We start from the raw sequence: 24,654 nt of genomic DNA on the forward strand, positions 1-24,654 counted from the left end.
ATCCAGGCTGACATCTATTGTACATCTACTGAATGCCAGCCATATTATTAAATGCTGAGGATTTTAAAGATGATTTATAGACACACTCCTTCCCTCAAAGACTCTATTATCTATTCACTTCTCCTACTCCTCCTTACAGCCAACTGAACTGCTCTGTGTGCTCCAAACAGGCTTTCTTCATACCTTTATTCATGTCATTCCCTCTGTTTAGAAACGTACCTATAGCAGCTGTCTTACCCACCCCGCAAGTCTGGGTAAATCCTTCCTTGGCAACTGCAGTTAGATATGGGCTTTTCTTCCCTTGCCCTCCTGTTAACTTTTTTTCTTTTTATAAACTCTTATGGCTCTAATACCATTCTGCCTTTTACCTTAGTTATTCGTCCATGTGCTTTATCTTACCTTGTGGAACTGCAACTAGTAAATCTTTGTCTCTCTTATGGCAGCTAGCACTTTTCTTTGCATGTACCATGTACTCACATTTACATTTATTGAATAAAGCAGTGCATGCATAGATTATTGCAATTAAGTTTCTTCAGAGCAGAGCTTCTCAACTGATGTGCTGAATTGATTACATGTGTATAGAAATATTGATCCTCTGTCGACTCATAGGGCAACCAGACACAAAAGCTCTCATCTTTTAACCCGCTGTGCAGTACACATGTTCTCCTTTTCTGTATAAATCATGACCAGGAAAAGGCTGAGAAACTGCATAGGCCGGATTCTGCATTTTTTTTTCCAGATTTTCTGTACAGATTTCAGTTGCTCCATTTCCTATTTCTATTGCAACTCTCATATCTCACAGTTAGGGGGGAAAACTGTTTTGAAATAATTCTTGAATTTCAAAAAATTAATACTTTAAGTAAAGACTTTACATTATTTGTGTTTTATAGTACATGAAACATAAAGAACAGGATATTCCAAAGTATTTTCGTCTCAAACAGTTGCAAGATGAATCTAACTTTGTTTCTGAAGAGGAAATGAAAAAGAGTAAACGTTTCCAGCTATTGCAACTTAGAAATGCAGGTCAATTAGATGTTTTCCTTCTGCCGCAAATGCCCATCTATGACAGAGAGATTCCAGATTTACTCTTCCAGGTACTTGGTTTCTATTTGAATATAGTTTATTCTACGATAAGTTAATGTTTTGCTGCTTTAAATCTATCTTAATTTTTTTTAAACTGATAATCTGTAGACAACAATTTTCCCATCTTAAAAATTTTTTTAATTGAAGTATAGTTGATGAACAATATTTATATAAGTTTTACAGGTGTACAATATAGTGATTCACAACTTTTAAAGGTTATACTCCATTTATAGTTATTTATAAAATATTGTCTATATTCCCTGTGTTGTACAACATATCCTTGTAGCTTATTTTATATATGATGGTTTGTACCTCTTCATCTTCTACCCCTATATTGCCCTTCCCCACTTCCCTCTCCCCACTTGTAACCGCTAGTTTGTTCTTTATATCTGTGAGTCTCTTTTTTGTTGTTATATTCAGTTGTTTGAAACAATATGTTTTGTTGGACATATTAGGCAACATGTTGGACATAGATAGGCAACAGTCATGTCCATGTTGATAATACTTTCTCTTTCACAATTAAGTCGAGCTTGTTTCATGGGAATTTTTCTTTCTTGATTTTTTTTGGGATCCCCTTTTCTTTAGGCATTAAAAATGTATAACTCTCCCAAATTTCAGAAAGTCCTTAGCTTAACTTTGCAACTTAGTTGTCCCAACAACCTATCTCACAGCCAGACTCCTTTAAGTATATTATAAATTTATGTAAATATTGTGGTTTTTAATTGTAAAATGTATCACCAATTTAATAGCAACTTTGGGGGATAAGGGAGAGAAACACTACCACATTAAACTTACACTTGATTAAAAGCACATCTCAATTTCAGAAACTTTAAAATGTGGGGGAAAAAGAAAGAAAGAAAAGTTCATCTTATGCTGTGTAGTGATGGCGTGCTGCTGGCACCAGCTGGTAAGAGCCTGTTGTGTGCATCTCTTCCCCGCTCCACCTTCAGTGATTTCATGTTGGTTGCTTTAAATGTATTGCTGGGAGAATGTCTACACCATAAATCAGCAAATGCTGCAAATTGGGGCTTCCCCTCCCACTCCCAGAGAACTGGCTGTTAAACATTTACCAGCACTCCACTAGGCTTAAAAGAATGGAATTATAAGAGCTAATTCCTGTAGAAAAAAACAATTGTACTAATCCTAACACTTGTGCTTGCAAAGAGATGGTTCAAGAAGAAAGAAACCAATGTTCCATCTCCAAAGAAAATGCCTGTGTAGTAGAATTACCACTGTAGGGTGATGTCAGCCAACTTAAAGATAGCAGATGCTGATGAAGGATATTGAGGTTTATACATCTTATGAGTCAGAAAGAGTGAATGCCTTATACTAAAATTGGTTATAACAGGTTTATTAACTGGTGAATTATTATCAATTGATAAAAAATGGATAAACTTTTTGATATTTGATTTCATTCGATTCTGGACTGAAGGGAAATAACAAGCCACTTAATATTAAAAATAGTAAAAGTTACTTAAAAAAGGTTTATGTTTTTTTCTTGCTGTTGCCACTCAGCCATCCTTTAGCTGTTATACCCTAATAAAGAGGAGACACAAACAAAACTATACAGGACTCATTACATTTAAAACTCAAGTAACAGTGGGAAGACAGTCATGGCTGAACCAAGTGGATTGTCTGAGAATCTCTTTTGGTGTGGCTCAGAAGTGAAAGAGGAAATGCAAATTAATGATTTTTCAATGATAATATCATGGCACCACCAGTTAGCACATATGACTATAATAGTCATAGGATTTGCAGATTATTCATTATTTTCACAAACATGGGTGAGTAGAAATATATGTATTCACAAACAGACCAATTGATATTTGGCTTTGGAAAGCATTGCTCAACTTTTAATTGTGATTCATCTGTTTTGAGACTTTAGGAATTTCAGTTAGTAAGCTGCAGTGGGAAGGCCTTGGCTTAGAATGGCTGAAAAGTTATTCAGTTTCCTCCTGCTTCTCTCAATGACTGAATTCAATTCTACAGTTCCGTAAACTACTGTGGGCAAAGCACAGTGCTCAGCATAATTGAGGATATAACTTCATAAAAGAGGAAGAATTTCTGCTTCTGAAGCTAGGGGCTTTGCTGACTCTCCTTATCTTATACAAACTATTGAGAGAACACAAAAAGAGGGAAAAGAACCCAGCTCATTTTCTGAGGTTGATGACCTTCATGCCAAAATTGGGCAAAGAAAGCAAAACATGATCATTTTAGGTCAATTTCACTTATGAGCATAGATGTGAAATTACTAATAAAATTTTAACAAATCAAAAAGCAATATATTAGGTATAAATATATAATTAAACACCATAATCTAGTAGGGTTTATTTCCAGATAACAGAGCTAAGCTAATCTAATTAAGGAATCTATTAATATAATTTACCACATTAACAGAGTTAAGGAAGGAAAAAATACGCTCCTTTTAAATGCCCAAGGGACTTCCCTGGTGGTCCAGTGTTTAAGATGTCGCCTTTCAATGCAGGGGGTGCGGGTTGCATCCCTGGTCAGAGAGCTAAGATCCCACATGCCTGGAGACATCTTCAGCCTGTCCCCCTCCTCCTCCTCTTCCCTCCCTCTTATTCCCTCCTCTCCTCTCCCTTGTCCTCCTCCTCTAATTTGTTTACAAGAAATATGAGAAATAAAGGAACAAGTTAAATGACACCACAAAGAAACAATCAGACAAATTTGGAATGTGGGCCAACTGGCTAGCAAGTACAACTGTTTCTTTCTGTTGCATTTTGATCTCTTTAAAAAGTCATCATTTTTAGACCTAAATAGACATTTCTTCAAAGACATACAGATGGCCAACAGGCACATGAAAAGATGCTCAATATTGCTAATTATTAGAAAAATGCAAATCAGAACTACAGTGAGGCACCTCCTCACACTAGTCAGAATGGCCATCATCAAAAAGTCTACAAATCAGGGCTTCCCTGGTGGCACAGTGGTTGAGAGTCCGCCTGCCGATGCAGGGGACACGGGTTCGTGCCCCGGTCCGGGAAGATCCCACATGCTGCAGAGCGGCTGGGCCCGTGAGCCATGGCTGCTGAGCCTGCGCTTCCGGAGGCTGTGCTCTGCAACAGGAGAGGCCACAACAGTGAGGCCCGCGTACCCCAAAAAAAAAAAAAAAGTCTACAAATTAAATAAATGCTGGAGAGGGTGTGGAGAAAAGGGAACCCTCCTACACTGTTGGTGGGAATGTAAATTGGTATAGTCACTATGGAGAACAGTATGGAGGTTCTTTAAAAACTAAAAATAGAGTTACCATGTGATCCAGCAATCTCACTCCTGGGCATATATCCAGAGAAAACTCTAATTCGAAAAGATACATGCACCCCAGTGTTTATAGCAACACCATTTACAATAGCCAAGACATGGAAGCAGCTTGAGTGTACATTGAGAGATGAATGGATAAAAAAGATGTGGTATATGTATACAATGGAATACTACTCAGCCATAAAAAGAATGAAATAATGCCATTTACAGCAACATGGATGGACCTAGAGATTATTAAACTAAGTGAAGTAAGTCAGAAAGAGAAAAACAAATACCATATGATATCACCTTCAATTTAGGAAATGCATTACAAAGTCTTAAAAAGAGAGCTGTGCAATTATGTGCTCATACACATACATCCCTTGATGGTATTAGGTTTGCTAGGAATTTCCAGGCTGGAAATAGTAGCAATTTTCTAGAATTTTGTAAAGCCATCATTGGCTGTCTCATGTAAGGCTTGTTCTCAATAAAATAAGATGAAAGAAAAAAATATCATATGATACCACTTATATGTGGAATGTAAAAAAATGATACAAATGAACTTATTTAGAAAACAGAAACAGACTCATAGACATAGAAAACAAATTTATGATTACCAAAAGGGAAAGGGGGTGGGGTAGGGATAAATTAGGAGTTTGGGCTTAGCAGATACAAACTACTATATATAGAATAAATAAACAACAAGGGCGTACTCTATAGCACAGTGAACTTTATCCATATCTTGTAATAACCTATAATGGGAAAAAAAATCTGAAAAGAATATATATATTATATATATGGAGATATACAATATATATATAGTGAAAAAACAGCCATTGGTGAAAAAACAGCCATTGGTGAAATTTAGATATTGGACTATTATGTGATATTGATAATTGAATAGTAGATATATTGGAAAATTGTTAGTTTTGTTGTCTGTGATTATAGCACTGTGGTTGTGTCCTTAGTTTTTGGAGATTCATGCTGAAGTATTTATTTAGGAATGAAGTGTCATGGTGTCTGTAATTTATACTTTGAGATATTTAGCCAAAAAAAAGAAAGCAAAAGCAACAGATTAAGCAAATATGGCAAAATATTGATTACTTAATCTAAAGGGTAGGTACATAGATTTTAACATTCTTTCTAATTTTCTGTATGTTTGAAAAACTTGAGGAAAAATTAAAAACAAAAAATAAATAGCATTCTATACACCAACAAAAACCCACTAAAAATGTAACTTAACAAAGATACACCCTACAGTAGCAATAAAAACTCTTAGATTCATAGGAATATATTGAACAAAACATGTACAAAAACTTGATGGAGAAAATTATAAAACATTTTTGAATGGTGTAAAATTAGATTCAGACCTCACAAAAGAAATAAATACTATGTGTAATGAAGATTACACATGAAATGCAAAACTTTAAATGTATATCTTAATCTTGGGCAGGAAAGTATTTCTTAAAACACAAAAAGTATAAATTATAAAGAAATAGATTAATAAACTTGATAATATTAAAGTTTAAACCCCACAGATTAGGAAAAGATATTTTCAAATTATATATTAATTAATAAAAATTAGTATCCAGAGTATTTAAGTAACTCCTATAAATTAATACTTTTAAAATAAATAAAGTGATATGAAATAGTAATATAATATATCCCTAGGTAAAAAGTTGTTACTTGTCAACAGGATTAATTTCAAGATTTTTTGTGGATAATTAGAAAAACAAATAAATTACTTTCAGATAATTTACCTACTTAAGGTAAGAGATACTTCATAATTTTTGTGTCATCTTTAATGCTCTCTATAATGTAAAATGATTTCAGTGTGCAGTTAGGAACGTATCCCACAAATGCAGCTATAACAGATGCAATTTATTCTAGATTATGTAGATGAAGCATCCTGACAAATAATCTTAGACCCACTGCTGGATGTTAAATTAAATTTATTGATTATGGCCAGCATATTTTGACTACTTACTGTATGCCATGCACTTTATAGATATTGTTTCAGTTAAATCTCACAGCAATCCTGTGACATATTAATAACAGTAAGATTATCATTATTACAAAAGAGGAAACTGAGGTCTGCAGTAGTTAATCATCTTTTCCCCAAACCACAAAGTAAATAAATGGCAGGGCCAACTTGAATCCAGGACTATGGCCTCCAAAGCCCACTCTCTTGACCCTTATACTCTACCACTTTCCATTTCTTTTGTTTCTAGTGATTACCAGGTAAATGCATGCATGAAGAATTGTTCTCAATCGTCTTTACATTTTCTTATAATTTTCTCAATCGCAAATTTTTTCTCAATCGTTACTCAGTTTTAAAAGATGAATGGACCTCCTCCTAGAAGCAAACAAAATATGTGTTCTTAGCTAATTCTCATTGGGAGAATCTAAAAGAAGTATTCTCTCCTCTCAATTCCAGAGTGTTGCCAATATCTCCTACACATGAACTGAAATGAGTAGTTAATATTTTATTGCAGTGTATCATATCTAAACTCTGTTACATTCAAGAAGTGAAACTAATTTAATTCTCTGTTTATAGGAATATGAAAGTCAGATAGAGAAGGATATGTCCATTTCAGATATGAATTCTATTACCGCACAAAGGATTAATTCTGCCAATTTTCTGAAAAAGGTAACAACAACAAAATAGTTTTATCAATATGTTTGAATTTACTTTTGTGAAAACTGGTCTGCTGGATGCACAGTACTATACTCTTCCCAGAGAGTCAGATGGACAGACTTGCTTACTCATCACCTCTTTCTGATCACTGAGAGGTTTTCTGTTCTATTCAGACTTCCTTTTCAGAGTTAGTTACTGACCATCTGTAAATGTACACTGTTGATGTACATTGTTGATGCAGCAGTTACTTCAATTGACAGCAAACTCATTATTAAAGCATATCCCACTGTTTCCATTTACAAATGAACGTTAAAGGCTTCCCATCTCTTTTTGACCCTAAAAGTTCACTTGGGGAAGTACGCCAGCATTTTGCCAGAATCCCTAGTTTTATTAATAACTCATAATGCCGTACACCAGAGCAGTTCACGGGACAAAGGGATGGAGGAGCCACTAGGAGACAGAACACCGTAACAAAGCCTAAACCAGGTTTGAGGTGGAATCCCTCACTGAATTTCACCCCTGATTTCTTTCCACTGACCCCTCATCGCTCCAGTGACTATATGTATAGATCCATCATGCCCAGCACAGTGCTCTTCACTCAGAAAATGTTGAGAAATGTTTGAACAATTAATGAAGTAAGGGATAAAATTGCAGGCTGAGGGGGTTTCTAAGACTTCTGCAAGAGTAGAATCTATAGGCTTTGCTATAGAGCACCAGAGCAGCCTTTTAGGGTAACTTGAAAAGAAGCAGAGAGCCATGGAAAGATCTAAGAGATACATACAATTCCTTCGTGGAGACAGGAGAGAAGCAAACTTGTGTGACTAGAAAAGCCCTAGGCAGGTGTGTGAAGACCTGTTCTGACCATCCTGTTTTTCTTTGGGCAGGTAATCTATGCACTGAGTCCTGCCTTATTGTTCTATAAAAAAACAGACAATAAAAATGCCTGCCTTGCTTTACTTCTGAAGTAAGGGGCAAATAAGATAGAACCTCAAGTTCTATGCTAGTTTGTACTCTGTTCCTGTGGAAGTGTGGTGGAGATACAGACCACTATAGCTATTGTAGCCTGAAAGAGCACCTCCTCTTTATTGCTGGCAGACATTTTTTTCCACTCACTCTTGCCCCTCCTACACCTTCTTCATTAGCTCCATATATATTTTTTTAAGTTGAGATGTGATTTAATAATGATATTTGCGTCTTAGGAAATAAAGAGGTGTTCTTACTCATAAGAAAAGAGAGGGCTTCCCTGGTGGCGCAGTGGTTGAGAGTCCGCCTCCCGATGCAGGGGACACGGGTTCGTGCCCCGGTCCGGGAATATCCCACATGCCGCGGAGCGGCTGGGCCCGTGAGCCATGGTCGCTGAGCCCGCGCATCTGGAACCTGTGCTCCGCAACGGGAGAGGCCACAACAGTGAGAGGCCCGCGTACCACAAAAAAAAAAGAAAAGAAAAGAGAATACATATCCTTCTTATGCCTTCTCTTTTTTTGGTGTATGAGGAAGCCCAGAAGGGAGGGCAGCAAAAGATCAGGAATGTGGTAAGAGAGCAAGTGTCTGAGGATTCCTGACCTTCATATAGGAATCCTGGGAAGGAGCTTTAAGAACATTGTGTGATTGGGTTTCACCTCCTTGTGAAGACTTCTTTGCTCTCTCAGGATAGTTTAAAACTACAAGTTTAAGGGATAATTACTTTAATTACAGGTACTGGAATCCTGCTTTGACACTGGAGACCTAATAGGGCCATGGTGTTTAAATCCTGCTGTGGGAGGGACTGTGAGTTATATGCATTACACTTCCTGCTGTGTTACTGGGGTCAGTGGTGGCTGAGGCCGGGAATGGAGCAGTAAAGTCCCTGCAGTCTCAAGGATTGCTAGATAAAGTTTTGCTGAAATATTTGCATCTAAGAGGCCAGTGCTTCTCCTCAACCTGTCCCTTTCATTAATTTACTCAATAAATACTTATTGGGCACCTGCTATGAATCAGTCATTATACTAGACATTGGAATTACAGCAGTAAACAAAATAGATTAAAATCCCTGGCCTCCTAGAGGAGGTCGTTCTGGTGGGGGAAGTCAGATAATGAACAGAACATTAGTATGTTAGAAAGTGATATGTGCCATGACAAGTGAAGTAGGAAGAGAGGACAGGAGTGTGTATGGGGGTGGGGGTGGGGGTCAGGTGTGATTTTAGATAAGGGAAAGCCTTCCTTAGATCAAGGAAAGCCCTCGAGATGCTAATGCTTCAGCAAAAGACCTGAAGTGAACTGAAGGAGCTAGCCATGGAGGTTTTTTGGGAGAAGAACATTCCAGGCTAATGGAACCACATGTGAAAACTGTGAGGAAGGAATATGCGTGGCCTATGGGAGGAACGGCAAGGAGCTCAGTCTGTGTGATAGCAAGGGAGCAAGGGAGAGGGAGAGAGAAAGAGAGAAAGACAGAGAGAGAAAGCACAAGTGAGAAGGCTCAAGCACACTGATGGGGTCAGAGGGAGGAGGGGTGTGGTTCACCTTCAAAGGAAACAATTTGTTCCCCACATGGCAGGGTAATTCTTAGGAATTATAATTTCCCATTCTCCTATCACCCCATTTTCCTATCGAATTTAAGCAGATCATTAGGCTCTAAGTTACATTATCTTTGGGATGATTTGTGGCAGGACAGAAAGAAAATTGCCTCCAGACACACTTCTTCCTGGTTTCATTTCTAAAAGTCTAAACCTGTTGTGAAGCATGGAGTTAGGGGAGAAAGGGAGGGATTTCCTCAGACTAAAAAGAAGAATTTCGGAGTCCTTGGAGGAACCAGGGTCTGTGGGTTCTGCAAGTTGCAAGGGCTTAGGGGATTGGCTCTGTTCAAGCACTAAATATCTTATGAGCTGACAGAATGAGAGCTTAAGGTCAGAATAGGATGGACTCAAAGGAAATATAGAAATGTGACCACATTTTCTTGTGAATCAAGGTTTGTGTGTGTACAAGTGACTGTTGTAGAAACACATTCACAGGATAATCATCTCCTTTGGTGAAGATTAGTTCTGTCCACATATACTGTGAGTTAGGTGGAAAAAGAGATGAGAGGGACATTAATGAGAGCGTTAGGAATGATTTTAATAACGGTAGCAAACAGAACCATACTTTCACTTACCTAATTCCCCTTTCCATTCATTGCTTGAAAAAATTAGGAGTAAAAAATAGTGACATCAGTAGCATTGTATATACTTAATCTTAAAATATAAGCTGTGCATTTCTTTAAATTCTAAAAATTTTTTTGTAGATGAGAAGGTCGATAATGAAAAGAATTGCCAAAGTTAGCAAATTTAACTTATCAGATATTGTGGCTGATTATGAAGAAATTGTATCTGCAAGGTACATACTAAAATTATTATTATTTAAGTACAAAATATAAAGCTATAAGATAATACCTTCAAAGTCCTCTAATAAGTTCTCTATTTTTATATTAATTAAGTTAATGTCAAAATGCAATTACAAAGCATAAAATGAAATACAGTGACTTAATTTTTTTTTGTCATTTTAAAATTGCATTCTGGACATAACTATATGATTTGTATTTTCAGTTGTATAATATTTTAGATTTTAATCCTCTCCTTATTGATAGTTTTTAGGGCAAGAAAGAAAAGAAGAAAAAAAAAAGAAATACCTTTGTCCCAAATTAGTTTCGCCCTAAGATTTCTCTGTCCGGAGGCTGCTACTGGAGAAGTCATTGCTGGTAGCACCACACACTGAGCCTGTAATCTCTCCCTTTCAAAACGGAATCCTCAGCCATATAAGGGCTCTGTGATCCACAGGCAGCAGTTGGAGGAGCCTTTGGCTGAAGTAACTCAGTTCTCATACTGTCCTGTCTGGGAAACTTAAGGATGGGAGCAGGAATTAGGGTTGCTGCGTTTGGGGAAACCGCCCTGGGGCCACTTGCAGATTCTTAGTATTAATAATAAGGTTTTAATTGGTGTAGGATGCTGACGTCTATTTTTTTTGAGGGGGGGGGTGTTCTATTCTAAAATATACCTTGAAGTAATTCTTTCATGGGCACATTTTTTTAATGAAAACTTACTTTTAAAAAATTTTTACTGGGGTAGGGACTTCCCTGGTGGTGCAGTGGTTAAGAATCCGCCTGCCAATGCAGGGGACACAGGTTAGAGCCCTGGTCCGGGAAGATCCCACATGCCGCGGAGCAACTAAGCCCGGGTGCTACAACTACTGAGACCACACGCCACAGCTACTGAAGCCTGTGCGCCTAGGGCCTGTGCTCTGCACAAGAGAATCCACTGCAATGAGGAGCCCACGCACTGTAAGAAGAGTAGCCCCCGCTCGCCGCAACTAGAGAAAGCCCGCATGCAGCAACGAAGACCCAACACAAGCAAAAATAAATAAATTTTTAAAAATAAAATTTTTACTGGGGTAGAGTTGATTTACAATGTTGTGTTAGTTGCAGGTGTCCAGCAAAGGGAATCTGTTATACGTATACATATGTCGACTCTTTTTTAGACTCTTTTCCCATATAGGCCATTACAGAGTGTTGAGTAGAGTTCCCCGTGCTATACAGCAGGTCCTTATTAGCTATCTATTTTGTATATAGTAGTGTGTGTGTGTCAATGATGAAAATTTATTTTTTTAAACTTTTTATTTTTTATTGGAGTATAGTTGATTAACAATGTTGTGTTAGTTTCAGGTGTACAACAAAGTGATTCAGTTATACATATACATGTATCTATTCTTTTTCAAATTCTTTTCCCAGTCAGATTGTTACAGAATACTGAGCAAAAGTTCCCCGTGCTATACAATAGGTCCTTGTTGGTTATCCATTTTAAATATAGCAGTGTGTACATGTCAATCCCAAACTCCCTAACTATGCCTCCTCCCCTCCCTTCCCCCAGGTAACCATAAGTTCGTTCTCTAAGTCTGTGAGTCTGTTTCTGTTTTGTAAATAAGTTGATTTGTATCTTTTTTTTTAGATTCTGCATATAAGTGATACCATATGATAGTTCTATTTCTCTGTCTCACTTCACACAGTATGACAATCTCTATGTTACTGCAATGGCATTATTTCATTCTTTTTAATGGTTAATATTCCATTGTATATATGTACCACATCTTCTTTTACCATTCTTCTGTCAGTGGATGTTAAGGTTGCTTCCATGTCTTGGCTATTGTAAACAGCACCGCAATGAACATTGGGATGAATGTATCCTCTTGGACCATGTTTTTCTCCAGGTGTATGCCCAGGAGTTGGGTTGCATGTTTATATGGTAGCTCTATTTTTAGTTTCTTAAGGAACCTCCATACCATTCTCCATAGTGGCTGCACCAATTTACATTTCCACCAACAGTGTAGGAGGGTTCCCTTCTCTCCACACCCTCTCCAGCGTTTATTGCTTATGGATTTTTTTATGATAGCCATTCTGACTGGTGTGAGGTGATATCTCATTGAGGTTTTGATTTGCATTTCTCTAATAATTAGCAATACTGAACATCTTTTTTTAAAATTAATTTTTATTGGAGTATAGTTGCTTTACAATGTTGTGTTAGTTTCTACTGTACAGCAAAATGAAGTGGCTATACATATACATATATCCCATCTTTTTTGGATTTCCTTCCCATTTAGGTCACCACAGTGCATTAAGTAGAGTTCCCTGTGCTGTACAGCATATTCTTATTAGTTATCTATTTTATACATAGTATCAATAGTGTGTTTGTGTCAATCCCAATCTCCCAATTCCTCCCACTCCTGCTTTCCCCCTTGGTATCCATAGTTTCTTCTCTACATCTGTGTCTCTATTTCTGCTTTGTAGATAAGATCATCCATACCATTTTTCTAGATTCCACATATACGTGTTAATATATGATATTTGTTTCTCTCTTTTGACTTAACTTCACTCTGTATGACACTCTCTAGGTCCATCCACATCTCTACAAATGACCCAATTTTCTTCCTTTTTATGGCTGAGTAATATTCCATTGTATATATGTACCACATCTTTATCCATTCCTCTGTTGATGGACATTTAGGTTGCTTCCATGTCCTAGCTATTGTAAATAGTGGTGCTGTGAACATTGGGGTGCATGTGTCTTTTTGAATTACGGTTTTCTCTGGGTATATGCCCAATAGTGGGATTGCTAGGTCATATGGTAGTTCTATTTTTAGTTTTTTAAGGAACCTCCATACTGTTTTCCATAGTGACACTATCAATTTACATTCCCACCAACAGTGCAAGAGGGTTCCCTTTTCTCCACACCCTTTCCAGCATTTATTGTTTGTGGATTTTTTTTGAAGTAAATAAATTATTTATTTATTTTTGGCTGCATTGGGTCTTCGTTGCTGTGCACGGGCTTTCTCTAGTTGGGGCGAGCAGGGGCTACTCTTTGTTGCGGTACGCAGGCTTCTCATTGCGGTGGCTGCCCTTGTTGCAGAGCACAGGCTCTAGGCATGTGGACTTCAGTAGTTGTGGCTTGTGGGCTCTAGAGTGCAGGCTCAGTAGTTGTGGCACACAGGCTTAGCTGCTCCGCGGCATGTGGCATCTTCCCAGCCCAGGGCTCGAACGTGTGTCCCCTGCATTGGCAGGCAGATTCTTAACCACTGTGCCACCAGGGAAGCCCATTTGTGGATTTTTTGATGATAGCCATTCTGACCGATGTGAGGTGATATCTCATTGTAGTTTTGATTTGCATTTCTTTAATAGTGTTGTTGAACATCTTTTCATGTGCCTCTTGGCCATCTGTATGTCTTCTTTGCAGAAATGTCTATTTAGGTATGCTGCCCATTTTTTGATTGGGTTGTTTGTTTTGATGACATTAAGCCACATGAGCTGTTTGTAAATTTTGGAGACTAATCCCTTGTCAGTCACATTATTTGCAAATATTTTCTCCCATTCTGTGGGTTGTCTTTTCATTTTGTTTATGGTTTCCTTTGCTGTGCAAAAGCTTTTGAGCTTAATTAGGCCCCATTTGTTTATGTGTGTTTTTATTTCCATTACTCTGGGAGATGGATTGAAAAAGATATTGCTGTGATTTATGTCAGAGAGTGTTCTGCCTGTGTTTTCCTCTAAGAGTTTTATAGTGTCTGGTCTCATATTTAGGTCTTTAATCCATTTTGAGTTTATTTTTGTGCATGGTGTTAAAGAATGTTCCACTTTCTTTTTTTTCACATGTAGCTGTCCAGTTTTCTCAGCACGGTTTGTTGAAGAGACTTTCTTTCCTCCATTGTATAGTCTTGCCTTCTTTGTCATATTTATAGATTAATTGACCATAGGTGTGTGGGTTTATTTCTGGGCTTTCTATCCTGTTCCACTGATCTATATTTCCACTTTTGTGCCAGTACCATACTGTTTTGATGACTATAGCTTTGTAGTATAGTCTGAAGTCTGTGTTTTATTTTCAGTCTTTGGAGGAAAATAGGTGTGACCATAAAGCTATAATTGCATAGATTTGTGTTGCCAGGGTTGGGAGCACATATAACTAACTCCTATTCAGAACCATGTAGAAAAGTTGAGTATCTAACCACTTTCAAGAGAACGATTCCTAAAAAATGAATAACCCTTTGATATAACATCATGTTTCATGGAATTACCTCTCCACGCCCTTGTTTCTTCTTGGACCATACACCCAAATTACGTGGAGCAATCACATTCTCTCTTAACATAGCATCTCTTCTATGCTCAGAAAAAGATTCTTTCCTTGGGTCTAAGACAACTCTGTCTCCCCTCCACAATGGAGAGAACATGGTTCAGAATAATGGCCTTATTTATAATAATTAATTTAAAAAATTGATATATTTCAAATTTTAAGTTATCTTGTATCTATGTGATTGATCATTTTTTACTCTTTAGCCAGTTGACACATGCAGTTTGTAAGCTTCTTGAACGACGAAGAAAGTTAAAGCCTCAGAGGCAAGAAAGGAAAAAAGTGGCAGCACAGACTATCTGTGACGGAGATATTAAGATTCTTGTCAGAATATTGAGGGCTTATAATATTCCTACAAGGAAAGCAATAATTAATAGGTAAGGCAATGGCGCCAATTTTTGGAGTTGCAAAAGATGTCTTAAATGTAAATTTCTATACTGTCTTCTTAATAAAACTTTGCACTTGGGGCTTCCCTGGTGGCGCAGCTGTTGAGAGTCCGCTTGCCGATGCAGGGGACACGGGTTCGTGCCCCGGTCCGGGATGATCCCACATGCCGCGGAGCGACTGGGCCCGTGAGCCGTGGCCGCGGAGCCTGCGCGTCCAGAGCCTGTGCTCTGCAACGGGAGAGGCCACAACAGTGAGAGGCCCTCGTAAAAAAAAACAAAAAACAAACAAACAAAAGAAACCTTTGCACTTTATTAATGCTCAATATACAGAAACTAAATGAAAGTTGAAATCTTCATTTGGATAGTCAAACTTACTGTCATTGCTGTGTATTACAAATTTTCAGAAGTTTGAGATGCCCGAAGTGCCTTTAACGTGTATATTTTTGGGTGCTATATCAAATAAATACCTTCTGTCCCTATTCCCTGTTGTGAAAACTTAAGCTGCTATTGCTGATTACACTGTTCTCTGACACTGTCCCCTCACAGTATTGGAAGTATATAGACTACAGGAGAGAGTAAGCTCCATTTTGGATTTATCATTTTAGGTGACTTCTACAAAAATCAAATCTTACCTATCTCTTCTGCAGGCACTCAGTGTGTTTTATTTGCGTTTCTTGGGCAGAGGATAGATATGTAGGGTCAAGGTGGCCAAATTAAGGCATCATGAATATTAAATACTCATGAATATTTAGTATAACCCAAATTTCAAGTGTTTCATATATTTAATCTCATGTATAATTTATGTATTGTGAATATTTAGTGCCCAGGTACCTCAGGAATACTGAGTAACCCTCTCTGTCTACATTTAACACTTATGTGCTCTACTTGCTTATTTTATGTTCACCACATCCCATGAACTCTACATATGAAAGACAAATATTTTGCTTACTAGCTACGAATCTATAGTTAAAACCTCTTAAAGGTTTTGCCTGTGTTTTATATTATAAAATATGACTTTATTTATGATAGAATTGATATTCTCAAAACAAATGCACATTTCAAGGCTGTTTTGTGAAATAAGGACATTATAAAATTACCACCATTTTCTATAATAATCAATTTGTAAAAGAAAGAATATTGTAACACCAAAAATAGGAAGAATATAGTCTCAAAGTGTTACTTGCTCTATTTTTTTCCTTTTGCTGAGGGTCAGTGAAAACTCTGTCACAGACTAGTTACAATCCATAGTTCAGCATTTAGGAGCTACCCTTTCAGAGTAGTGATTATCACGTATTTATCTCTAACCACCTATGTTATGAAGATCCAAAGCAAACTCTATAAGATCCAGGGTAGCTGACTTATATACCTCTATAAGCATAAGCAAAAAGCCAGCTACTCCCACCAAAACTAATATTAAAATTAATTAAAGTGCCTATCTCTATATTGTTTTTCAGAAGAGCCTTGGATATGCCTACTTATTTGATATCATCCATGTCTCGCCTCAGACATAAAGAAACAATCAAATCTGTAACCTCAGATGAGATCTTAAATGAGGTAAGTATTTAACACTTCTATAAAGTGCCGTTTTGATCGTGTTTCCCCTGAATTGCAACTGGCCCCTAACTGGACTATCCATCTAATTCTAGTTTACTCTCCATAACACAGTGAAGGTGCTCTTTATAAAATGTAATTCTAACTATTTCATTCTCTGCTACCCTGCTCTCAGGGTCTATAGAATAAGGCGCAAGCTCCTTACAATGGTAGCTCCTTAGAATGGCTACCAAACTCTGTAATGGTCTGGTTCTTACATACCAATCAGCCACATTTCTCATCAGCCCACAGCGGTATCATATCATACTACTACTTGTTCTAGAAGGCCTCCGTATATGCCCTTTCCTTTGCCTGGAATGGCCACCATACCTCCATGTTATTGGCCACATGAACTATTATTTAATGTTTCAAAGCTCAAGCCCAAGCAATGTTTTCTCTGTGAAGTTCTCCTTGTCCTCACCCCAGAGAGTTAATCATTCTCTCTCCTGAGTTACTATTATACCTTGAATATATTTCTTACATTTCATTGCAATTATTTGTTTACCTGTTTATTTTCTCCTGATAGACTTAAGATAAAAATCCTTAAGGATTTCCATTTATTTTTGGATCCTAGCAAAGTAGTACCTGATATTGAATAGGTTGAAGAAATGTTGAATGAATGAATGAATAATGGTTGTTTGAAAACCTGGAAAAAGTAAGCCATCCAGTTATCAGCCAGTAACTATTTTCTACCTTTTATCAGCTATATAAAATATTACAAAAATCTAGTCGTGTTAATTATGTGTTTCAGGATACTGTGCACCCCTTTGTGGAAGTTTCCTTTCAGCACACTGTGTACCAAACCAGTGTTGCAAGTGGATCTCATCCATGCTGGAATGAAGAAATTAAAGTAGATTTTATGTAAGTTGGAGTCCATTTTTCCTCAGCTTCTAAAATAGAGCAGTAACAAAATTATTTTCTTGAGCTGTTTATTGAAAATAATGATGGATATAGGCTTAAGTTTTTAAATTATGAAGTATTTCTTACATAGATATTAATATATATAATGTATATGTAAATGTAAGTTCTGAGGAAAAATGATAAAATGAATACCTGTGTATCTACCATCTAGCTTAAAAAATGGAGTATTAGCAATATTTTTGAAGGCTCCACTGTGCCAATAACTATTTGTATCCCCTTTCTTTCTCCCCACAGGTAACAACCATGAATTTGTTTATCATTCCCTCTCTTTATGACTTTAAATCATAGGTATTTATCCCTAGCTATGTTTTGTTTACTTGTGGATGTTTTCCAACTTTATGTAAATTGAATGATCTTTTGCAATCTGTTTCTTTACTCTTATTTTGAGAGATTTATCCATATTCATACTTGTAACTATTCCTTCCTTCCTTTATTTTCACTTCTGTATAGTAGTCCACTGTATTAAAATGCCATAATTTATTTATACTTTATCCTGTTGATGCAGATTTGCCTGGTTTTAATGTTTTGCTATTGTAAATAGTATTGCTCTGAACATTCTTGTACTTGTCATCTTGAACACACGTATGAGAGTTTCTTTTTAAGACAGTAGTTCTCAAAGTATTTTGTGCACTGAAATCACCTGTACAGCTTCTTTAAACAGATTGCTGGGCCCAACTCCATAGTTTCTAGTTCAGTAGCTCTGATACATAATTCCATTTCTAACAAGTTCCCAGGTGTTACTGATGCTCCTAGTCAGGGGACACTTTGAGACCCTTTACTCTAGGATCTGTATCCAGGAGTGGAATTGCTTCAACTTTACTAGCTAATGCCAAAGTTTTTTCTAAAGTGATTGTGCCAGTCCATACTCCCAACAGCGATATAAAAGTTCCTATTGTGCCATATCTTCAATAATATTTTGTATTTTTAAAATTAATGTTTCTAATATGGTGGATCTAAAGTGATATTCTTATTGTGGTTTAATTTACATTCCTGGATTTCTAATGAGATTGAGTTTCTTTTTTTTTTTCCATTTTAAACAAATCGATAGGCTTTAATTTTTAGAGCAGTTTAGGTTCACAGTAAAACTGAGCAGAAAGCAGAGTTCTTATACATCCTCTCCCTACAACACGCACACACAGCCTCCCTAAAGTGTCAGTGTGGTACATTTGTTACAATCAATGGACCAATGCTGACACATTATCAAAGTCCACAATTTACATTAGGGTTCACTCTTTGTGTTGTACATTCTATGGGTTTTGACAAATGTATAATGACATGTATCCACCACTGTAGTATCATACAGCATAGTTTCACTGCCCTAAAAATGCCCTGTGCTTCACCCATTTATCCGTTCATCCTTCCCCTGGAACCTCTGGCAACCACTGATCCTTTCACTGCCACCATAGTTTTACCTTTTCCAGAGTGTCATTGCATTTCAGGGTTCTCCATAAAAGCAGAACTAACAGGGTGTGTGTGTGTGTGTGTGTGTGTCTGTTTGACTCTCTTTACCCTCTGTAATAGGGGTGTGCCTCATCCAATTGGTTGAAGGCTTAACAGAAAGAAGACTTACCCCACTTAGGAAGATGGAATTCTGCCAGCACACTGGCTTCAGACTTGAACTGCAGCTCTCCCCTGGGCTTCCAGGCTGCCAGCTTACCCTGCAGATTTGGGGCTTGCCTTCCCCCACAATCACGTGAGCCACTGTTACAGAGGGTAGTTTGCCTTACTCAACATCTACTGACTTTTTTAATGTGGAAAGAACACTTAACATGACATCTACCCTTTGAACAAATTTTTAAGTGTGCAATATACTACTGCTGAATGTAGGTAAAAGGTTGTACAGCAGATCTAGAGCTTATTCATCTTGCTTCCCTGAAGTTTTACGCCTTGTTGATTAGTAACTTCCCATTTCCCCCTCCCCCCAGCCCCTGGCGACCACCATTCTGCTCTTTGACTCTATGAATTTGACTACTTTAGATGCCACATATAGGTGGAATCATACAGTCTTTTTATGACTGGTTTATTTCATTTAGTATAATGTCCTCAAGATTCATCCCTGTTGCCCCATATTGCAGAATTTCCTTCTTTTTAAAGGGTGAGCAGTATTCCATATATATACCACATTTTCTTTATCCATTCATCTGTCAACAGACATTTAGCATGCTTCCATACTGTTGTGAATAGTGCTGCAATGAACATAAGAGTGCTAACATCTCTTTGATATTCTGATTCAGTTCTTTTGGATAAATACCTAGAAATGGGATTGCTAGATCATATGGTATCAGTTCTGTTTTTAATTTTTTGAGGAACCTGCATAACGTTTTCCATAGCAGCTGCACCATTTTACATTCCCACCAACTGTGTGCAGGAGTTCCAGTTTTACACACCTTCACCAGCACTTGTTACTTTATTTTATTTTTTTTGATAATAGCCATCCTAACAATTGTGAAGTGATATCTCATTGTAGCTTTGAATTTCCCTGATTATTACTGAGTGTTTTATTATTAGCAATTTTGAGCATTTTTTCATATATCTATTAGCCATTTGTATGTCATTTTTGGAAAATGTCTATTCAAGTTTTAGTACATTTTAAAATCAGATTATTAGCTTTTTTACTATTCAGTTGTATGAGCTCTTTATGTATGTTGGAGATGAACCCCCTTATAATATATATGGTTTGCAAATATTTTCTCCCATTCCATAAGTTGACCTTGTACTCTGACGATTATTTCCTTTGCTGTGCAGAATGTTTACAGTTTGATATAGTTCCACTTTTTTATTTTTGCTTTTGTTGCTGTGCTTTGGTATCATGTCCATGAAATTATTGCCACAACCTATGTCATGAAACTTTTCGCCTGTATTTTCTTCTAGAAGCTTTATAGTTTCAGGTCTTACATTTTAAATATTTAATTCATTTTGAGTTGAATTTTGTGTATGGTATAAGATAAAGATCAAATTTGATTCTTTTTTTTATTAACATCTTTATTGGAGTAGAATTGCTTTACAATGGTGTGTTAGTTTCTGCTTTATAACAAAGTGAATCAGCTATACCTATACATACATCCCCATATCTCCTCCCTCAAATTTGATCCTTTTGCACATAGTTTTACCAACACCATTTGTTGAAGAGATTGTCCTTTCTTCATTGAGTAGTCTTGGCACCCTTGTCAAAGATCGGTTGACCTGACATAGATGCAAGGATTTATATCTAGGCTCTCTATTCTGTACCACTGGTCTATATGTCTGTTTTTAGGCCAGACTGTTTTGATTACTGTAACTTCGTAATGTATGCATTTTGAAATCTGGACGTGGGATCTCCGGCTCTTTTTTTTCTCAAGGTTCATATTTGATGCTAAAGCTATATAAATAGGCTTTTGTAATTGAAAATAAAGTGCACTGATCAAGACAGATTTAAAATGTAGAACTTAAAATTGTTCTCTAAACTCAATTAGCAATTTTCAGTTGTTACTTCCTATACATCTTTAGCTCTCCCTCGGGTAAAAGGATTATAAAGAACTGTCAACTACATCTGTTATCAAAGTCCTTTCTCTTTTCCTGGCGCCCTTACCCCCTTCTCTTGCCAATCTTGTTCAGCTCCCTCAATTTCTGCAGATTATATGGTTCTTGACTATTTGCATGGTTTCTTGATGGCATCCCTCTGACTTTTTTTTTAACATCTTTGTAATTGCTTTACAACGCTGTGTTAGTTTCTGCTTTATAACAAAGTGAATCAGCTATACATATACATCTATCCCCATATCTCTTCCCTCTTGCGTCTCCCTCCCTCCCACCCTCCCTATCCCACCCCTCTAGGTGGTCACAAAGCACCAAGCTGATCTCCCTGTGCTATGCGGCTGCTTCCCACTAGCTATCTATTTTACATTTAGTAGTGTATATATGTCCATGCCACTCCCTCACTTTGTCTCAGCTTACTCTTCCCCCTCCCCGTGTCCTCAAGTCCATTCTCTAGTAGGTCTGCGTCTTTATTCCCGTCCTGCACCTAGGTTCTTCATAACTTTTTTTTTTTTTAGATTCCATACATCTGTGTTAGCATATGGTATTTGTTTTTCTCTTTCTGACTTACTTCACTCTGTATGACAGACTCTAGGTCCATCCACCTCACTACAAATAACTCAACTTCGTTTCTTTTTATGGCTGAGTAATATTCCATTGTATGTATGTGAGCATCTTCTTTATCCATTCATCTGTCAATGGACACTTAGGTTGCTTCCACATCCTGGCTATTGTAAGTAGTTCTGCAATGAACATTGGGGTGCATGTATCTTTTTGAATTAGAGTTTTCTATGGGTATATGCCCAGGAGTGGGATTGCTAGATCATTTGATAGTTCTATTTTTAGTTTTTAAGGAACCTCCATACTGTTCTCCATAGTGGTTGTACCAATTTACAGTCCCACCAACAGTGCAAGAGGGTTCCCTTTTCTCCACACCCTCTCCAGCATTTATTGTTTGTATATATTTTGATACTGGCTTTAATGAAAGGTAGCAGTTGTCCTGAAAGCACATAGATTTTCTTATCTTATACTTTATAAAAGAAAATAATGCAGGCAATTTTATAGTCCTTTATGAATAATGCTTTTATAAGATCAATTAAGCATTTAAATATGTTTTTCTTATTTACAGCTTACCAGGACATGATTATAGCGTCTCAAGCTTATCTAAAATAAAAGATAATATATATATCAACATTTTTGATGAAATGATTATTGAAAAACATGAGGTAAAGTAAAATAATTATAATAATCAATGTTGAAATAATTATAAATTCAGACTGAATGAAGTCTATTAACATATTTGTAAATTTGGTTTTAGATACAGTATCTATTTCCAACATTTTCTAAAAAGGATGTGGGGCAACTTGAAATAAAATCAGACATATGACAAGTCAATTCAAAAATAACAGGGATCGGGCTTCCCTGGTGGCGCAGTGGTTGAGAGTCCGCCTGCTGATGCAGGGGATGCAGGTTCATGCCCCAGTCCGGGAGGATCCCACATGCCGCGGAGCGGCTGGACCCGTGAGCCATGGCCGCTGAGCCTGCGCGTCTGGAGCCTGTGCTCCGCAACGGGAGAGGCCACAACAGTGAGAGGCCCGCATACCGCAAAAAAAAAAAAGTAAAAAACCAAAAATAACAGGGATCATAAACCACATATAAGAGGAGGAGAGATAAATATACCAAGAATTTGGGAAAAGTAGATTTCTGCAATTGAACGTTACATTTACATGTGAACTTCCTGGTAGCCAAGCTTTAGCGTATTTTTGAAGTTTGCTGCACTAAGCATATTTACTATGATAAAGGTATATACATTAAGATGCTTTACATTGTTTACTGACATGTAGCAAGATATCCAGAAGCAGTGGTTATGAACTGAAGGCAGGAATCTGGGGTGTTGGCAGCTTTTTTCAAACTTCAGCCCTTCCCCAGATTCAGGTAAATAGCAACAACAATCCTAGGGCTTGGAAATTGAATACCATGGCTTTCTTGATATTCTTAACAGTTGCATATGATCACTAGAATCTCAAAATTGTCTATTATGACTCTGGACTCCCTGGCATTTGTTCTTCTTAGAAGAGAGAGATCAGATTAAAATGGGAGCCAGAATATACTGCATTTTCTTTTGCAAGGTTTTTACATTTCTAACCTGGACTATCTACAAGTGGACCATCAGATGACTTTTCTAAGGAACGGGCCATGGCAACCTAACTGATACCATTATTTCTTGGCAGTAAGCCAACATGATCCATAATTACGGCAGCAAGGCAAAGGTGGATGGTGGAAAGGTAAAAAATGAAACAGAAAGCAAGATAGTATGTGAGGAAAACTACAATGAATTGTCCTTTTTATCTCCCTTCTTTTATCCTGTCTCCTTACTTCAGACCAGATAATAGTGTATAACTTTAATATTAACAGAAATTCTGAGTTTATGGATTTAAAAGAAGTCACATTGACATAAATAATCTAAGGTCTTACTCTTGTTCCACCCTCTACTCACAGAACCTCCACCAGTCCCACCAAAAATTTTCTGGAAGCCTCCAAGTAGTCCTCATATATGTGCCTAAACATGACTGTTAGCTATAGTCATCCTTCACATTTCGACAGTGTGTGTGTTCTTTTGATTCAGGCTCCACAGCTCTCAAAGCCACTTAAAAGAATCTCACCACCACCACTGTTGACATTGCCCCTGATTAGGGTGCCATCATGTGTGCCAAGGGTATTATATCCCCAATTATCCTTGAGCCCAAAGCTATGAAACTTCAGAATACCGAAGAGGCACTGGATTCTGCACAAACCTGGGAAGAATGGCCCTATTTTCTCTGAATTCATACTACATATTATATATCTAGATCTTAAAGCAATAGTATTGGTACACAAAATCTCACAGTAGAAGAGCTTCTCCAGCCACCGACCCTAATCATCAGGGGCCAAACCCAGGACAAGGGACCTAGTGGGGTACAGTGCACACCAACCCTTTCCATGTCCTCATTGTCCTTTCTCTTCGCCTTGATTCCTAAACTCAGCCCAACTGCTCTCACCTTCCCTAATTACAAACAAAAAAATCCAGTGGATATAAGTACATACTAGTGCTAAAGGGAGGGATGTTGCCTATACTAGTCTTAAACGAGCAACATGCCTGTCCCAAGAGCTATTCTCTAACACCTTTCCTATATTCCCCCATTTCAGCACTTTTGTTGATGAAGTGAAAAATTTTAATGGCTAAAAGTGGAGTGAATCATAGAGTACTGCCAGTGGGGTTGGTCGTGGTGGTAAATGCCAAATTCATTTATGTCTAGTCCCTGCTTCTCTTACTACACATACTTTCTCTAATTTAAAAAATAGGATTATTGAGGCATAATTAGCATATAATAGACTTCACATAATTAAAGTGTATACTTTGACAAGTTTTTTTTGGGCCTCTCACTGTTGTGGCCTCTCCCGTTGCGGAGCACAGGCTCCGGACACGCAGGCTCAGTGGCCATGGCTCACGGGCCCAGCCACTCCGCGGCATGTGGGATCCTCCCGGACCGGGGCACAAACCCGTGTCCCCTGCATCGGCAGGCGGACTCTCAACCACTGCGCCACCAGGGAAGCCCCTTTGACAAGTTTTGATGTATATATACCCATGAAACCATCATCAAAGTCAAGA

The 24,654-nt window shown here is 37.5% G+C and overlaps 1 protein-coding gene across 1 annotated transcript in view; it reads left to right on the forward strand.

Annotated features, from left to right (window-relative positions):
- The window catches only part of CC2D2B (coiled-coil and C2 domain containing 2B), a 111,965-nt gene that overhangs the window by 64,504 nt on the left and 22,807 nt on the right, over window positions 1-24,654 (forward strand). Inside the window, exons 19-25 of the mRNA XM_032607357.1 lie at window positions 891-1,094; window positions 6,899-6,991; window positions 10,236-10,327; window positions 14,802-14,972; window positions 16,436-16,535; window positions 17,323-17,432; window positions 22,135-22,231. Coding sequence (XP_032463248.1) covers window positions 891-1,094; window positions 6,899-6,991; window positions 10,236-10,327; window positions 14,802-14,972; window positions 16,436-16,535; window positions 17,323-17,432; window positions 22,135-22,231 — 867 coding nt within the window. The remainder of the gene's footprint in view (window positions 1-890; window positions 1,095-6,898; window positions 6,992-10,235; window positions 10,328-14,801; window positions 14,973-16,435; window positions 16,536-17,322; window positions 17,433-22,134; window positions 22,232-24,654) is intronic.

Source organism: Phocoena sinus, chromosome 16, assembly GCF_008692025.1.
Source record: "Phocoena sinus isolate mPhoSin1 chromosome 16, mPhoSin1.pri, whole genome shotgun sequence".
In the NCBI taxonomy this organism is placed as follows: Eukaryota; Metazoa; Chordata; class Mammalia; order Artiodactyla; family Phocoenidae; genus Phocoena; species Phocoena sinus.